Source organism: Cinclus cinclus, chromosome 19 (assembly GCF_963662255.1).
Source record: "Cinclus cinclus chromosome 19, bCinCin1.1, whole genome shotgun sequence".
Lineage (NCBI taxonomy): Eukaryota > Metazoa > Chordata > Aves > Passeriformes > Cinclidae > Cinclus > Cinclus cinclus.
Window position 1 is genome coordinate 3382165 of NC_085064.1, and position 18691 is coordinate 3400855.

Sequence of the window (18691 nt, forward strand, 5' to 3'; positions counted from 1 at the left end):
GACTCCTGCCGGCTCTTGCCGAATGAGAAAAAGTCATTTTTCCCGAATGAGAAAGCACGGATCGGCGCTAACCGAATTGCGCCGCTGATTTTCCATTTCCATCCGCCCGGCCCCGCCGCTGCCGGGGGAGGATTTATCCCGGCTGTAAAACCGGCAGCGAGTTCCATCTCGTTTGTACCTGGCAACAAATCCACGTTAAACTCAGCCTAAAGGGTTCTCCCACCCTCTGCTCCTGCTCCCTGAGCGGCTCCAGGAGGGATTGGGGCTGGAAAGCATCACCCTCATCCCATGCTGGAAGTGCTGCCCGTCACCAAATCGCTCTGTGCCCCCAAAGGTGAGCCCTGGCATGGGGACAGTCCCCCCAAAACTGAGCCCCAGAACGGGGACAGAGTCCTCCAAAACTGAGCCCTGGCACAGAACAGTGTCCCCAAGCCCGATCCCTGGCACAGGACAGTGTCCCCAAACCCGACCCCTGGCAGAGGACAGTGTCCCCAAGCCCGATCCCTGGCACAGAACAGTGTCCCCAAACCCGAGCCCTGGTACAGAACAGTGTCCCCAAACTGAGCCCTGGCACAGAACAGTGTCCCCAAACTGAGCCCTGGTACAGAACAGTGTCCCCAAGCCCGAGCCCTGGCACAGGACAGTGTCCCCAAACTGAGCCCTGGCACAGAACAGTGTCCCCAAACCCGAGCCCTGGTACAGAACAGTGTCCCCAAACCCGAGCCCTGGCACAGGACAGTGTCCCCAAACTGAGCCCTGGCACAGGACAGTGTCCCCAAACCCGAGCCCTGGCACAGGACAGTGTCCCCAAACTGAGCCCTGGCACAGAACAGTGTCCCCAAACCCGAGCCCTGGTACAGAACAGTGTCCCCAAACTGAGCCCTGGCACAGGGACATTCCCCCCACAGCCCCAGGGTGGCCTCGGGCACGGCAGGGACAGGCTGGCACCGAAATGCCACCTCTGGGCAGCCCTGCCAAGGCCACAGTGGGCACTTGGGGACCCCAGCAGGTGCAAAGGGATGGGGAAATGTCTCGTGGAAAACAGATGAGGAAAATGGAGAAGGTCCTGGGGAGAACTCCTGGGGGTTCGGCTGCTCCTCCCTTACACCCAGCCAGGATTTCCTTGGGTTTGCAGTGCCTGGAATGGGGCCCTGATGGGGACAGTCCCCATGAAGAACTCAAGACACACCAATAAAAAACGAAGGCTTGGACTGGGTTATATTTTAAAATGCTCATATATTTTCTTTTTTTTTTCTTTTTTCTTTTTCTCTTTTTTTTTTCTTCTCATTTTTTCCACAATTCTAATACAATTGTTCTCAAAATACTGGCGTTTCCAGCAGCAGTTCTTTCTTTTTGTTTTTTTTCTTTTCTTTTTTTTTTTTTTAACCTTTTTGTTGTTTTTGAAGTGAATAATAATATATGGTAGTGATTTCACAGTAAAACAGACCTGCAGGAACGCCAGAGATACGTGACAAAAGACACCCCCAGACCAACCCTCCACCCCCCCCCTCCCACCCCTCTCCCATCCCCAAAAAGATTTTGGAAGTGGGGGGAACAAAAAATAAAAAGTTCATTCAAAAAATTATTTCAGAAGAGATTTCATATAAAGCCTTTAAAACACGGTCAGAAGTTTCTCCCTCTTCTCCAGATCCCTGTGGCTGAACACTTACAGAGAGAAAGAGAGAAAAAATAGAGAGAGTTTATAACAATCTCTGTAGAAGAAACAAAACATTCCAGGAAAGAAAATATCCGAGGATACGGTAAGGGATAAAATTACATTTGTACAAAAATAGATTTTAACTTTATTGATGCTTTAGATATTTTTTTCCTTATCTTTTCTCTTTTTTTTTTGTCATTCTAAATTTTAATGTCATTTTTTTCTTAATCTATGTATCCCATAGCCAAGGCATCCATCACTAAGTATTGGGAATTGCTAAAGCTATTCTTTTACTCCAAACCACCTGCTTGAAAGAAAGAAAAAAAAAAAAGAAAAACAAAACAAAAAGGCATCTTAAAATAGATGCAGTTCCTTTGTCTCGAGGAATAAAAATCCAGATTTGGCATCTGCCAATTTGGAAAGGGATTTGGATACAATGGGAGCAAAACAAGGAGGGAAAAAAAAAAAAAAAAGCGAGGAGAGGGGGAAAAAAAACCCAACAAAACAATGAACCAACATAAAAAAAAACAAAAAACCAAAACAGAACAAAACAAAAACCAGTTAAAAGAATGGACTTAAACCACAAAAAGCCAGGCAAAGTCTGTAATTGCTACAGTTCTCTATGTGTATATGTGAGCAGGGTATTATACAGTGTCGATATCTACAGTACATACATGGACACACACACACCCCACTGAGCCAGCCTGCTGCTGGTGGGCACAGCACAGCTCTCCAGCCTTTTTTATTTTTTGGGGGGGGGATCAGCAGCCCAGCCTTTTTCTGGGATCAGGAGCCCAGCCCAAGGCTCTCCCCACTGGCAGAGCAAGGCCAGGGGTCAGCGTTCCCCACATCCCCTAAAAACCCCCCAAGGCCAATCCTGGCCATTCCCAGTGCCAAGGGAGCTCAGAATTGCCATGGAGGGGTTTGGGATGTGCTGGATTGGGTTGAGGGCGGGTGGAACACGCAGCAAGGGATGCTGAGAGGCTGATGCTTGTGCTATCTTTAGAAAATTAAAGATTGTCCCACCAACAAAAAGGAATTAAAATAAGCATTGCAAATAGATCACCCGAATCAAAGCAGATTTCTGCAGGAGTTCTGAGAGCTGGTTAAAGCCATGTCAATGATGTGCCTTTTGTTTCCCTGCGGCCCCCTGAGCTCACCTCTCCACACTCAGCATTGTCATGATGAGGACAACAACAAAAAGCACAAAGTGAAAAGAATACAAAGGGAAAGAGTCAAACTCATGCAAAGCTCGTTCCTTTAAGGCTGCTCTGGACAAACAAAAGCTTCTCCTGCCCATGGGGAAGGGTTGGGATGAGGATGGAGGGGCTGGGCAGGCCCTGGGGGCTCAGGGAATCCCAACTCCCTTTCACCAGATGGGAAGTGAAATCCCAGGACAAGGCTAAGCCTTTCCCAAAATCCCCTCCACCACGGGCATGGATTGAGGCTGTCCTGCTCCAGCAGGGAAACTGAGGCACGGGGATGATCCTGACAGGGAGCCTGGGGTCTGCAGAGCCTCCCCTGTGGCTTTGTAAGGAAAGAGGGGAATGGGGATGGAAATAGGATGGGATGGGATAATGGGATGGGATAATGGGATGGGATGGGATAATGGGATGGGATAATGGGATGGGATGGGATGGGATGGGATGGGATGGGATGGGATGGGATGGGATGGGATGGGATAATGGGATGGGATAATGGGACGGGAGCTCCCAGTGTGCCACCCTGCAGCCACCACATCACCCAAGAGCCCCTTCCCAGCTATCCACCAGGAAAAAAGTAGCTCCACCCACCAGAGACCAGCAGGTTTATCCTAATGCAACATCCACCAACTTCCCCAAAGCTCTTCCTCTGTGGCAAGCAAATCCCAGGCTCCTTTCTGCTGGGAGAGCCGGGCTGGGGCCCGGGGGCTGGGTGGGCTCGGGGCTCTGGATCTGCCACCTCCTGGGGCTGTGCCAGCCTCCTGCTGCCAGGGAACAGCCTGCTCGTGTTTCCTGGCACCCCTGCCAGATTTCATTTCTCCTGCCTCGTTTTCTTGGCAAATTCTTGCAGGGTGAAGCTGTTTAATAATATTTTCAGCGGCTTGCAGGCTGCTGGGGAAACAGAGCCAAGGCGCTGCGCCTGCCTCTGCTGATTTGCCACTTCAGGCCGGCCCCAGGGGCAGTTACACCTGAAATCCTGAGTGCTTTTTGATTTTGGAGCTGCAGGGGATGGAGCTGGGATGACAACAGGCGTGTGGCAATGGTGTCCCCTGTCCAAAACAGAGGTGAGAGGGAGGTGGTGGGTGCTGCTCCATCCCCCTCCAGGAACAAAGGAGGAGTTTCCAACCAGCTTCAAAACAAGGGGAGCAACAAGAGGATCTGGGACTCACCCTTTTGCTTTTTAAAGCACAGAGGACATGGAAATCGTGGGGGAGCCCTTGGCCACAGGTACCTTGTTCTCAGCTCCCAGCACAGCGTGCCCATCCCGCCAAGGGCGGAAAACCTTTCCCAACATCCTTCTCCGCTCCCCTCTGCTTTGTTTTTCTTCCAATTCGTGTTTCTGGTGGGGCACTGGAGACACCTGATGAGGGTGAGGTGGGGAGGTGAAGGGGGGGGGATCACTCCCTCGCTGACCTCTGGACACACACTCCATCCCATAGGGCATGGGCACATTCCTGGGACTGTGTCCCTAATCCCCAAAACCCTGTCCAGCTCCCCGCTGTCACACCGAGACTCAAGGAAAGGGTTGTGCAAAAGCCAAGGTGCTTTTGGTGCTCTCAGAATCCTGGTGAGGGCAGGGATGGTGCTGCCAGCCCCCACATCCCTGTCCCACCGGAGAGATCCAGGGCAGGGGGAGCCTTGCTCTTGCTTCACCACTAATTAACAGCTTCAATTAACCAGCCGGGCTGAGCACTCCCACTCTTTGTTGCCTTGCAGGGTTTTGCAGGGCTGAAACAACAGGAGCAGCCTCCTGGCTGAGCCAAAACCCTGGAGTGGGGAGACACAGGGATGCTGGGGCAGCACTGGGATATACTGGGGCCGCACTGGGATATACCGGGATGCTGTGCTGAGAGCGGGGCACCCAGCAAGCCCCCAGGAGCTGGGGAAGGACCACGAGGAGTCCCTGGCAGCCTTAAATCAAGTGCTGCAGCTGGCTGGTGTCCACACGGGCACCTCTGGGGTGGGCAGCGATGCCCGGGGTGGCCAAAGGACAATTCCTGTGCCGTGTTATTGGGGGGGATTCAGCTCAATCCCAAATCCTCTGCTCTGCAGGGGAAGGAGAAGGCTCTGTGCAGCCACGGGTGACTCACTGACGGGGCACGGCCTCTCCCTCCGCAAAGTAACTACCGAGACTACTAAGAATAGTTAGAAACCAAAAATAGAATTTTTGCCTTTTTTTTTTTCCTCTCTTTTTTTTTTTGTCGCCTTCTTCTCTTTTTCAAAAAAAAAAAAAACAAAACAAAAACACAAAAAAAAAAAACCACCAAAAAAATCAAAAAAAACCCAACTCCATCCTCTGAAAATAGCCCAGCTGCAATCCGGCAGAGTCCAACCACTCCCCTCGGCTCATCCAAACCTCACTGCCCCGAGGGCTGGCACCGTCCTTGTCCCCAGGAGAGGGCTGGGGGTGGTGGCTCATCCCAAACCTCATGGCACGGCGGGGGCAGGGGTTGGCAAAGCTCTCTCCGCTCCCATTTCTCTACAAGTAGCACGGGGAACCAGCGAGCAGGTCTGGAGATGCAGCAGTGACAGCGAACGGACAGGGGGGGCAGGAGGCCGGGACGGCCGGGGGTCCCCCGGATCAGACGGTGCCTCCGGCTTGGGGGGAGCAGGGAGGGACGGGCTGGGGCCGAGGAAAGCAGAGGAAGGGCCCCCGGGCGAGGGACTGACCCAGCAGAGTTCTCTAAGTCATTTGGTGCGGCGCTTCCAGCATTTCCATCAAGAAGGTGTCGATGGGTGTGTCGCCTATTAGCTTGAAGAAGAAGAGGTGCTCCAGGCATTTCAGGCCGATGGACCGCAGGGCTGGGAGGCGGAGCAGGAGCTTGGCAAACCTGGGGAACGGGACACACGGCACGGTCAGACATCCCCAGGTGCATCCCTACTACTGCCGCTCCAAAGTTTGGGAGTCAGACTCTTGCTACCGAATCGCGGGGCTACACCCAGAACTGTGCAGGGAAATCACGAATTACAGCCCAGCCTGCGAGATCAGGCAGCCACGGGGGAGATTCATAACAAACACGTGCTGGGAACTGAGCTGAAAAAGTGAAATAAGAAATGAAAGGTCAGCCCTGAGCCGGGGGCACCCCGAGATGCTCGTGGGGTCCCTGCACTGCAGCCATGGAGAGGAGGCACCACGGGATCGGCCCTGGCAGAGCTGCAAGCAGCCTCAGCAGCTCGAGTGCTGGGCAGGGAAAAGGGCAAAGAGCTGGCAAAGGGCTGGAAGAGATGCCCAGTGGGATGAGCTGGCACTTGGCTGGGCCATGCCCCTTTTCCTGCAGGCTCTGGACACCTCCTGAGCAGCTCCCTCAGCCCTCGCTGGGGTTCTGGCCATCCCAGCTGAGCCCTGGGGCTGCTGGCGAGGCAGGAACCCGGCTGTCACCCCAAAGCGACACAGAGCTGGGGGGGGAGCACTGCAAACCAGCTGGGAAAGGGGGTGCTCCCCTTCCCCGAGCCCAGGGCTATGAGGAGGGCAAACAAAAACCCTTTCTGCACAGCCTGCCCTGCCTGGAGCAGATGGTTTGAGGTCACACAGGGCAGGAGGGCTGGGGAGAGCTGGCAGCGCTGCAGGACCCAGCAGGATGGAAATGAGCCATCTACCCAGGGAAAAGCTGCTGGGTGTTGGGATCAGAGGGTGACAAGCAGCTGTGGAGCCAGGAGAAAGCCACCAGCTCCTGCAAAAGTGCTTTGGAGTACCCCAGGTGCCACTGGATGTCACCTCCTTGTGTGAGTGCTCCCAACCCAGGGAAAAAGCTCTTCAATGCCCACAGCAGGGTTATCTGCTTTGCCTGCTGCAAAATCAGGGCTAGAACATCAGCAAAGGGCCAGGGAGAATGGGACCTTGCAGGAAACACACAGAGAGACATGTACAAGCACACAGATATTCTACATGCACGCACAATTCCCTCTCCCTACTTTCTTTAATAATTTTTTTTTTTTTTTCTGCTGAGCTGGCGAGAACTGTGGGAGCAGAGCCAGGAAAAACAAATCAGTCTTACCATCCCATTCAGGAAGTTTCACTTTAAACCAAACCAGATGATGGCTCCAGCCCTAGGATATGTTTAACTGTGAGATAACCAGCCCTGAGCACAAGGAGCCAGGGCTGGCAGGGGAGAAAAGATCCCTGGTTCCTGATTCCCTGGGCTGCTGGGTGTCACGTAGGCACCCAGCACTCCCTGGGGAGCAGCAGCGGGGAGCAGGGCTGGGTTTTCCCTGGGAATGCCTCACTCTGCAGAAAAATTCCCTTCCGGTGTTTACAGGGTGCTCCCAAGCTGCTGCTGGATGGGGATTTGGAGGAAGCCCCGCACCTGAAAAGGTGGGAATTCCAGAATTCCAGAAATCCCACAGCACGGAGCAGGGGAAGGCTCGAGCCTGGCTCCAGCTCAACCACAAGGAGAACTTGTTTGCAGCCCCAGCTGGTGATCACATTGTGCCATGAGGCCAGGAGGATGCTGAGAGTTTCAGGGAACTTTGGGGAGCTCTTGAGCAACCCCAGCCCATGGGTTCCCCCTCTTGAGGCACCTGGGATGGTGCCAGCAATGCCCAGCACCACTGAGGGATGCAGGGAGGGCGGCAGGGCCTGGGCACAGCTCTCGGGACATCCCCGAGCGTGCAGAACCTCTCTGGTCGCCAAGGGTGGGTGTGAACATCACACAAAGTTCCCAGCCCAAGGTCACTCAAAGCTAGGGAGAAATTAAATTCCAGAGCCCCTGGTGCAGCTTCTGGACTTAAAGCACTCCTTCCAACACCACTAAGCATGGAGGCAGAGCCCTGGGGAACTGCTGTGGACTGGTGGCTCAGCGTCTGTGTGTCAGGCATGGTGGCTTGGTGGGGATTTGGGGAGCAGGGCTGTCCCTGTGCCACCCCTGCCCACTCTCTGTGTGTGCCAGGGCTGCAGATCCTGCTCAGTGTGCAAAGCAGGAGCTCACCCCACCAAAGGAATAATCCAGGAGAGCTGCTGGCCATGATTCCCAAGGCAGCTCTGCTGGTGCCAGAACAGCTCTTCTGCAACACCACAACAGCCAAAGTCCAGGCTCTGACTCTGGATTTGCTCCAGAAATGCAATTTAATAAAGCTTTCTGGAAGAGGAGGCAGCTTGGGGTGCACACAAACCCCCCGGGAGAGAAGAGGTGAGAGCCCTGCTCTGTGCCCTGGGCTCATCCCTCGATTCCCCTGCTCCCCACAAACCAAATACACCCCATGGCACCCTCATCCTCACTCTGCCTGCCTCAAACCAACAGCAACATCTCAGAAATCCCTTCACAACACACCTTTCTTCATCTGCCAGCACTCTGGGACCCAAAGTGGGGGGAAAAAACAAATCCAGCATCACTTCTGAGGGCACGCTGTGCCCGCTGCACTCGCTGCTGTGAAAGCATCCTTTTTATTTAGTCATCCACACAAGGCCAGGAATGCAGGTGAGATGCAAATCCCAGTTGCCTGGGCTGATTTTTCCCCAACATTCATGCACCAGTAGCAGCTTCCAGTGCTTTGCTTGGTTTCTCAAGAAGCTGTCAGTAACTGAACTGGCAGTTGCCAGCTCCAGGCTGTAACTGGGAAAATGCGCCCACTCAGCTCCAGAGCAGTCCAGGAACACATTCCTAATTCCCCCTCCCATTCCCAGCTGGATTGGGGGAGGCAGGGAGGGGAGAAAAAGAGTATCAATTGAGGCTTTCACTTCCCAGCAATGATGCTCATCTGCCACCGAAAATTAACTCCATGTGAGTCCTATTTTTGCTGTGGTTTCGCTCGCCGCGGTTTCCAGAAGGGAAATGATCCCCCCACCACACTCCCACACGTGCTCATCCCACTGCTGGGGCTCCTCAGGTCTGCCCACCTTGCTGGATTTCCTGGCAAGGGAATAAAGAGCTCTGTGCACTGCACAGGGGAGGTTTTTTAGGGATGCTCACAGCTGGAGAGGGTAGAAATGAGAGGTTTTTATCTGTAGGGAGTCACTGGAGACAGAGAGGCCGGAAAGGAAGGGAGCCAAGGACAGCCTGGGAGCTGCAGCACCCATTGCAGGGGTTTGCAGGGGTTGGCAGGGTGCAGGAGGAGGGGCTCAGGGAGCTCACCTGCCGGGCTGGTCGGGGTATTTGTGTTTGCAGTAAGCCTCTAGTGACGCGTACACCTTCTCCCGCAGCGCCTCCACCTCCGCCGGGTTCGAGAGCCCCTTGGAGTCTAAAAGGCAACACAAAAACCATCAGCCAAACACCTCCAGGTTCCCACGCAGGCAGGAACCCCTCTGTGCATCCCTGTGAACCCCTCTCCATCTCTTCTAGCCCCACCAAAATGTGGATGCAGCCTCTGAGCTCTAGGGGAGCTTTATCTTGTGCCTACAGATTTTTCCTCACCTCATACCCCCACTCCAAATGTTTTGACTCGTCCCCGAGGTCCCAGACTCTCATTTTAAAGGGTTTGATTCCCCCTCCAGCCCTGGGCTCGTGGGGTTTCTCCCTGCAGCACTGTGGTGGGGCAGAAGGGAGAAGCCCCTGCTCTGGCACAGCCCCCAGGATGGGACACAGCGAGGATCTGTTTTTAGCAGGGTGAAAGGGACAGTGCAGAAATCGATATCCCCAGGCACATGTGCCACGGGAACCTCTCCAGATTCCCCTTCTTTGACCATATATGGCTAATCCCAAATTACAGACAATAAATTACTGCTGATTACAAGGAGGGGGGGTACTAAAAAAAAAAAAAAAAAAAAAAAAAAAACTGGTCAAGAAGAAAAACAAACCAAAGAAACAGTAATAAACTCTGCTGGAACAGCCTGGCCTGGCTGTGGTGGGAAAATCCAGGCAAGGAGCTGTGCTTGGGCACAAACTGTGCTGGGTGAGGGCAGGGAGGGAAGAGTGGTGCTGGATGGGGAGGTTTGTCCTTGGCTGCCATCTGGTTTTGCTCTGAGCTGATCCACTCTGAAATGCAGAGACCCCCTCCAGAGAGCTGTGCAGGTATGTGAGGCTGGCTCCTGCTGCACAGGGATTTGCTCCCTGGAATGCTGGAGAAAAACCCTGGCACTGAATCTTCTTCTTCCCTTGGGCAACTGGGGCTGAGGGGGAAAAGGGAGCAGCGTGACCCTCCCGGAGTCTGTGAAATTATGGCCAAAATTTGAAGGTTTTGTGTATTTTATGAGTACATTTCATGTCTTTCAGCCTCTCCAGGTCTGCAAAAGGCTTTTCCAGAAATGCAGGTCATAAAAGCCCTTGGATGATGAGGTTGGGAAGCAAGAGACAATAATCTCCATGCTCTGGTGTTGCTCTAATCCATGTTTTTCTCTTCAACAACATCAAGATTCCACTTTGCTCCAATTCAGGGACAACTCCCTCAGGCACCTGAACTTCCTTTTCACAGCCACTCTAAGAGGGGGACAGCTGATAGGACAAGGGGTAATGGCTGCAAACTGAAAAAGAATAGGCTTAGATTGGATTTTGGGAAGAAATTCTTCCCTGTGAGGGAGGGGAGGCCCTACACAGGTTGCCCAGAGCAGCTGTGGCTGTCCCTGGATCCCTGGAAGGTCTGAGGACAGGCTGGATGAGGCTCTGAGCAACCTGGGGCAGTGGAAGGTGTCCATGGCAGGAGGTTTGAAACAAGATGAGCTTTAAGGTCTTTTCCAAACCGAACCAATTCTCACCCCTGCCTCCCTTCCTGCCCTATCCTTGGCATCTGGCTACTTCCAAGGGGACTTTTTTGGGGGCAAGAAAAGCAGCCAAAAGCCCAGAAGAGCAGCCAAGAGGGGCCAGCAGAGCAGAGGCAGGCACGTACCAGGGTTGAAGAGGACGATGGCTCGCAGGCAGCCCAGCTCTGTCTTGTCCATCAGCATGTCCCTCATTTTGGACACCAGTTCTGTCAGTACTCTGCAAAAGGACACAGAAAGCACGGAGTCAGCACGGAAAAAAAAAAAAAAATAAAAAAAAAAAAAAAGGGAATGAAAAGCCCCAGGTGTCAGAGGCAGAGTGAGAAGCTCCGGTCACATTTAACGAAGCTGGGGATGGTGCTGGCCTGTACCAGCTGAGGATGTGGCCTCATTTTCCTCCTCCATCAAAAATAGCTCATTAGGAACATCAATAGTTCCTGTGTGATACAACAGGGACCATAAAAACCACCTCTATCCATTCACAGAGAGGCTCTGGCACCTGAGAAAGCTGCCTAAAAATAATAAAAAAAAATAACAATAAAAACCCACCCCAACAGGTATCTAAAAGTAATTTCCTCCACCGGTAATTTTTATTGCTCCCTTTGCTCTTACTGCAGGTGTCGGTCTTGAAATATTTTCCACTGATTGCCCAGTTTTTCATGTTAGATCCTGCAGCAAAGTCATGATCTTGCACTTATGACCTCACAGGAACAAATGATGTCACCCAGGTCCGAAGAACAATTTCCTCACAGAGCAGAGCAGCAAAGGTGATTTGGTCTCAACTCAAGATGAGTCTCAGGGAGAGAAATCAGCATTTCAGCAGCGTCTGGAGTCACACTGTGGGTCAAACACCCTGCAAGCCTGGCTTTAAAACACTTTGCCAAAGCCTGAGATTAAAGAGCCCCGGGGACACGCCTGTGGAACCTGCTGAGTACTGCTGGGGCCTTTCCATTGTGCAAATAAAATGACGTCTTGGTCCAATTAAAGATGAAAAGGAACGAAGGAGTGGCCTCCTCGTAACATCAGAAGGCATCTGGAGCCCATGAAAGGGGGCTTTGATTTGCACTGGCCATCCTCCTCCCCGTTTGGGTTTTGTGCAGCTTCCAGAAGGCTTTCACGGATGGACTCCCTCATCCCGGACTCCTCCGACTCCTCAAGCAGGAATGGAGGTGTAGACAGGGATGGGGATGTCCAGGCAAGGAGTTCTGAGGTGCAATCCCATCCCTCCATCCCTGCCCACCTGTCGAAGATGGCCCCGACGCCGGCGCTGTGGGCGCTGTTGCGGTGCACGTGCAGCCCCGTGGCCAGCAGGATCCCATCCTTCACTGCTATGGAGCGGTGTGAGAAGGAGGCAATTAGGAGCTCGTTCCACCCTGGGGAGGAGAAAACCACCGAGGCTGTAGGTTAGGGCCACGGGATCCTCGGGAAGTTTGGGAATCACCTCTCTGTAAGGAGGAAAACCCCGCCTGTGCTGCAGGAGCGTGGTTGGGTATGGGGAAGGAAGGGGGAGCCAGGTTTTTCTTGGATGTTAGGGAAGGAAAAAACCATCAAGAAGCCAAGCACTAAAAATACAGCTAATAAGGGGAGCAGTTTCCTCTATAAACCGTGCAGACACTGAGCAAACAGCTCTGCCTGGAGCTCCTGGTGGGTGTGGAGCCCTGAGCTCCCCTCTGCCCTCAGCTGATGTCTCCCAGCAGTTCCAGCCCTGTCAGCTCATCAGGCTCCTCCTCAGGCCACCAAAGATCAGCCCTGAGCCCTGTCAAAGGGACCATGAAGTCTCTGGCTTTGTTTGTGGGTTTGTTGCTTCTGCCATGAAAATACTGGGAGGGACTGGGGCTGCTCTCTGCACAGTCCCATGTCTCTGACTGCTTCCACAGCTACTTGGAAAACAGATTTTAGTCCTACTGTCTGCTTTGGGATATAGGAAGGACATCCTCTGAGCCCAGACCTACAGGGAAGGGAAGGAGATATTACCTCTATGTTTTCCAGCTCCCCTTCCCAACCCAACACCTCTTCAGTTCCTAAATCCATCACAGGCTGAGCTCAAGAAATCCCAAAACAAAGCCCCAAGGAGAGGAAATGCTGCCAAGCTTCAAGGGTGGAAATTTGGGTGATTTTCATCCAGGAGCAGCATCTTCAGTAAGAGAAGATGGGGTCTTCTGCAACACCCCTGAACATGTTCTGGAGTTCTGGTCCAGAAACCTCAGGATATTTGGATTTAGTTTTTTTTTTTTTTTTTTTTTGTTTGTTTTTTTTCCCAGGCTGGAAAAGCAACACAACAATATCCTTCACCTCTCCTGCCACAAGAACACATCTCACCGCCTGGAATAAACACAAGGCCCATGTGTGCTGCATTTACCTTCTGCTGCAGCCGTGGGTTGTGCCATCAGAAATGGTGACAAGGAATAAAGTTCACTCTTTCCTAAGTGGCCACAAGACGTTTCCACCCCAGCCACGGGAACATTTCTTTGGCTATTTACTGGGTGAGGCCTGGCACTTTCACAGGGATTGCAACACTGTGAAACCCAAGGAGGATGGAGAAAGAGCCTGCAGAAACCTTGTTCCTGGGAGGAAGAGGAACTCCCAGAGCCAGGTCCATGGGAATTTGTCCCACACAGCCCCACAACCAGCAGAAACCAGAGCTGGCTCTCCACACCCAGTCCAAGCTGGGCTTATTCCAGTGCAGGAGCGCTGGATTCATCAGCATCCTTCATCTCCATTATTCCCATATAGAGCTGGGATGTTTCAGCTGAAATGGGGAAGATTTTCCTACCTTGGCTTTCACCAGAACATCCCCAAAGAACACCCCAAAGGCAGAGGCAAGGAGGAAAAATTCACTATAACCACAGGCAGCAAACTGGAATTGGAGATCAATCAAATCCACCCCGAGAGTTCTGCACTTCAGCCCAAGCTCTGGAGTGGCAGAGCAGAATTCTGAGACTCCTGTGTCTCCTTCTCACCAAACAGGGTGGCTGCAGCCTCCAGGGATGCTCTGGCTCCTCTGGGATAGGGAAGGCACTTTGGCAGAGCAGTGGCCATCATGTCAATCCAGCTGCCTGCCAAGTTTCCCCAGCAGCCCCACAAAAGCAGCTGCAGCTGCAGGGATGTAACACTCAGCATCCTTTGCCAGGCTGAGAAAACATCAGGTTATTCCTGTCTCAGCTTGGAAACAAGAAAACCAGTGGAAAACACGTTTACAAAGTCAGGTTCCCTTCCAAACAGCTCAGAGAGGGAGTATTTTTAAATGATTCAGGATTTGAGGAAAGCTGCTGCCAGCCCATCCAGCACTGCTCCTCCAGAGCTGTGTGCTCCACTTGTTTTGCCTCCCAGGATGCCTGACTGAGGCTCTTAGCTGGATTTTAACGCTTCAATATTTCATGGGCAGCTGTTCTCAGCAGGCCACTCAATAATACATCGAGCCACTGGTTAGAAGACTTGGGGAAGGTTATCTGAGGCCCTGGCAGAGATGCTTTGGAGCAGGGAGCTCCAGGGAGCTGCTCCAGGAGCTCAGCAGTCTCAGGGCTGGAGCCACCACGAAATTTGGGATGTGATGGGGTTTGCAGCCCCTCTCCTGCTGCCCACGAGTGTGGAGTGAGCCACAAACAGAGAACACAGGTCAGGAATTCTCCAGTCCCAGCTTTAATCAGCTGCCTGCTAAAGAGAGAGGAAATCCTGGGACTGCCATGGGAGGTTTGGGTTCCACTTCCCAAAATGAAAAGGCAGAGCTTTGTCTGAATGCAGCCCTCAAAAATCTCTACAGAGAGGCTTCCCTGCTCATTCACTCTCACAAGAGGCTCTAGAAATCCCCTTCAAATCCACACTTTGGATGCTCCAAAGGGCTCAGAGCCACCTCTGGCAAAATCCATGGAGCACCTTCACCCAAGGACTGCAGGAGCCATCCTGGAAGGGTGCAGGACCTGGACAAAAGTGAACTTGGGGGAAATAAAAGGAACTTTAGAAGCACCAAGGACTTCAAAACTCCTGGTTTACAAAGAGCTTTGTGCCTCCAACACATCCTCCCTGAGCTCTGCTCCTGATTTCTTGCCCTCCACGAGCTTTGTACAGCAGCAGAAGCTTAAATCCACTCAACAGGGAAAGACCCTTCCTACAGCCAACTGCTTCCCACCTCCCAAATCCTGCTCCTGCAGCCCCCCTGCTGCACAAGAAAATTTAAAATAAGCCCTGAGACTTCTATTTTCATCCTGGTGGGTGGGAGACGAAGTGAGATGTACTTTTCACTCCTTTCTGGTTTTAATTATGATCAAATATTTCAGTTTGATGAAATTTCACGGGGGCCTGAGCCCCCTTGGTCTTTCAGTCCTTGGTTTGGGATGAAGGCAGAGTTTAACTCCTTTGGTTTAAGTCACCCAGCACCCATCTCTGAGTTCCTCATGGATCAGAGATGAAGCTGGGCCATTCTTCAGTTGATTGGCAACATTTTGGATCCAATTCAGCAATGCATCCCATGGAAGGCTTTCAAAATCCTTTTTAAAAACTGAACAGTCAGAGTCTATCAAGAATCAATGAAAGATTTTCAAGCTGCCAAGATCTAAATTTGAGGGTACAACCTGTCCCAGGTTCAGGGACAATCTGTTGCACTGATTCAGGCTCTCCTGGGGACAGATGTCACTCACCTGCTCTGAGCAAGATGACCTGGTCATCCAGGGGCAGCTCAGAGAAGTGGGGGATCCTCTTGGCCCACTCCACCAGGGTGAAGAGCTGTTTGTCTGCTGCCTGGCAGATGTTTGTCACAGGATCGTTGGGCTGCCAAAAAAAAAAACCCAAAAAAACAAAAACATAGAGATGGAAAAGCTTGGAAAAGGCAGAGTGAGGAAAAGAGAGGTTGCAGGAGCAGCCTGCCTGCCATCCTTGAGGTGGATGTTATCACTCACAGGCAAAGGAAGTGATTTGGCTGCTCCACCACAAGGGTTGTAATAGTTTTTAGCAAGCCCCAAAATGGGAATTGGGAGTGCTGAGACTCCATATCCATCACCCTGACTGATGAATCCAAGCAGCTCCAGCCTGAGGAAGGGCAGACTCCAGCATCTCCCAGCTTCATAAACCAGCACCAGAGGGGGCATTACAGGGAAGAAAAAAAAAAAAAAAAGAAAGAAAACCCCTTTCCTTTGAAATATTATCCAGTAACAGAAACCATCTGCTCTCAAGGAGGACAGTCAGCCTAAACACACCAAATCCCTGTTTAAAGGAACTGCTCACAGCTCAAGTGGATTTGTGATTAGGAACTGGAAGAGCCTGTTTAACCCTGGGGAAGGCTGAGCTCGCTGGCCCAAGTGTGTCTGTAGGGTTTGGACAGGGATGTATGAGCCCTTCCCATCTCCCACTGTAATCCCTGCTGATACCCAGCAGCTCAGATTGTACAATTAGCTTCTTCCCATGTCCTTAAAAGAGCAGTTTCCAACCTGGAGGAGAAGTGTTTACTTCACCCCTGGCTTGCAGGGGGAAGGGGTGTGAAGCCAGAGAAGAGCAGACACGAACCTCAGTGGAACCTGTGGCAGAGCCCCCTCCCAGGCTGGGCAGACCAGGACCAGGCTGCCCAAGTCACCCCCCGTGCCCCTCTGAGCCCCTGGCAGCAAACCCAAAGCTCTGTGCCTCAGTGGCCAACATCTCCCATTCTCCAGGCTTAAAATAGCCAGGATTTGGCAAGCTCAGGGCACCTGCCTTGGAAGTATTTCCACCTGTCGCGTGCAGAGATGGATGGGCACAGGCTGGCACTGCCACAGGGATGTGCCCCCCTTGTCCTACCCCCCTCCAGCAGCTCCCCCAGGGCTGCCAGGGCAGGGCAGTCTCACTCCCAGGGAGCTGGGGCTCTTCCCTGAGCAAGGAGATGCGAGCAGGGACCGGGAGAAGGAAATCAGAAGGGATTTATTTCCTCTGGACAACGGGAAAACCTGAAGTGTGTGTGAGGTGGAGATCTGCAGGGTCCAGTGTTTCATGGAAGCACAGGGAATGTTGATATTCAGATGCAGGGACGGGGAGAAGGGACACCAGAGGCCCTGAACATCCCCCATCTCCAGTTATCCCAGTTTGCTCAGCCAGGTGGAGAATCCTGGCATCCCAGGGAGTGGAATGGGGATTGTGACTTATGGCAGACCCCCTGCTCCCAACCCTTGCAGCAACAAGTACCCACAAAAGGGGGTTAAATTTAGGTAAATTAGATGGGAGTTTTTTGCCAAAGCTTTCATCAGGGCTGTCACCTGGTGCTCCAGCCCTGGCTGTCCCTCTACGGGAGGGACACACAAGCTGTCCCCAACCTCTGGTGCTCCAAAGCCTTGTCCTCGGCTTCAGTTCCACCTCAGATGGCAATTCCTGGAACCACCACAGCTCTTCCTGGCAGAACCTGATCACTGGAGTGTGAGAAGCAGCTAAAAGTGTCCAGAGGGCCCTGCCTGGCTCCAGGAGGGGAATGGCAGTGCTGGAAACCCTCCCCAGGCTAGGAAAGCAAATCCCCTCCTGCAGTAAATAGCAAGGGCACGGTGCCGGGGTGTGACAGAGCCAAAGGGCACCTGATCCTCCTGGAAAACTGCAGCTTGAAGGCATCTTCCAGAAAATGGGGACTTGAAACCAGAGGTTCAAAGGCCAATTAAGACCTAATGGGGAGGAAAGCTCTCAGTTACAGGCTTTGCCTTTCCGTGGCCAGAAGCCTGTCCCAGGTTGTGCTTACAGGGCAGGAGCCTGAATTCCCAAGGCATGGGGCACAGGCAAAGCCACCCCCTGGGACAGGGACATGGTACAAGGTGACAGCCACAGAGAGGAGTGACAGGACAAGGGGAAATGGATTTGAACTAGAAGTCAGTGGGGTTAGAGCAGATATTAGGGAAAAATCTTTCCCTGGGAGGGTGGGCAGGCCCTGGCACAGGGTGCCCAGAGATGCTGTGGCTGCTCCTGGATCCCTGGAAGTGTCCAAGGCCAGGCTGGATGGAGCTCGGAGCACCCTGGGATAGTGCAAAGTGTCCCCTGCCCATGCCAGAAGATGATTTTCAGGTCCCTTCCAACCCATTCTATGAGGGAGACAAGGGTGCTAATCCCTAAATCACCCTGTCACCCCCACCCCAGCCTGGCACAACCAGCTGGAAATGTCCCTGCAGGTCACCAGCAGCTGGCCTGAGGTGCAGAGGAACAAATCACAGCACCCAACACACGAGGCCAGCAGCAAACAGCTGTGTTTTCTTTCCCCTGTTTATCAGGACCTGGATTTGTCTGCCTTTCCATCACCTGGGCTCTGGGGGAGGGCTGGGAGGGAGGCAGCTCCTCTGTCTTCCCTCTCCTCATCCTCATCCATCCGGTGGTGGCCTCGTCACCGGGAGCTGCTGATGTCATCCATCTGCTGAACCTGCTACAAATGTCACCTCGTGGGCTTGACAATAAGAGGGCATTTCAACAAGCCTCCTGCTTCTATTTGGATGCAACACACATCCTTGTTCACAGTAATGCGTGTTGAATTATGCAGGAACCGGCTTTCAATTTGAGGAGACTCGGTGCCAGACGAAGCCATTTATTTCAGCTGGCTCTCTGGGGTTTGTTTTCAAGTCAGCACAACGCTGGCTCCAGCTCTCCTGAAGGATTTTTAATCCTGAGAGCAGTCAGAGGTACTCTGAACCCCTCACTGACTCCTCTAAAAAAAAGGAAAAAAAGCCCTTTAGAGCCTCGTGGTGATGGGAGCCCCTCTTAAATGCAGGTGAGGATTTGTACCTGATTAATTCTGTACCTGATTCTGGAGAGTTTCACTGAGGGATTGACTCTGTCCATACCACAAAGCCTTGGACATCCAAGAGCCACCCAAGGAATGCTAAGAAAAGCTGCCTTTGCAAAAAAGAGCATCCCAAAAAGCCAGTTAGACTTCTCCTGACTTGCACATCCCTCACAGACTCTCAGAATTCTGCTGGAAGTGACCCTTAAAGATGCTCTATTTCCAAACCCCTGCCATGGGAAGGGATTTCTGACCCAAACCCTCCAAACCTCACATAAAGAGAGAGATAAAAGTATTGTTGGAACAGAAAATAAACACTGCAGAGTCCTTGCACTAGCTTGGGATAGCTGCATTTCATCAGCTCAGCCTCAGAGCCACCCAGCAGGAATTGCACAGGGATATTTCAGTGCATGAGCCTGCTCTCTTGGCTCAGCCAGCCCAAATGTTGGCAGAGTTCAACCTCTGAGTCCCTCAAAGGACTTTGTGGCAATCAGGAG

General features: G+C 52.5%; 1 protein-coding gene across 1 annotated transcript in view; it reads right to left on the reverse strand.

Moving 5' to 3' along the window:
- Positions 1–5445: 5445 nt before the first annotated feature.
- Positions 5446–18691, reverse strand: part of RXRA (retinoid X receptor alpha) — a 30583-nt gene continuing 17337 nt past the window's right edge. Inside the window, exons 5-9 of the mRNA XM_062505451.1 lie at positions 15121–15250; positions 11727–11859; positions 10615–10706; positions 8928–9033; positions 5446–5690 (exon numbers count right to left, since the gene is read on the reverse strand). Of these exons, the coding sequence (XP_062361435.1) occupies positions 5543–5690; positions 8928–9033; positions 10615–10706; positions 11727–11859; positions 15121–15250 (609 nt within the window). The 3' untranslated portion in view covers positions 5446–5542. The remainder of the gene's footprint in view (positions 5691–8927; positions 9034–10614; positions 10707–11726; positions 11860–15120; positions 15251–18691) is intronic.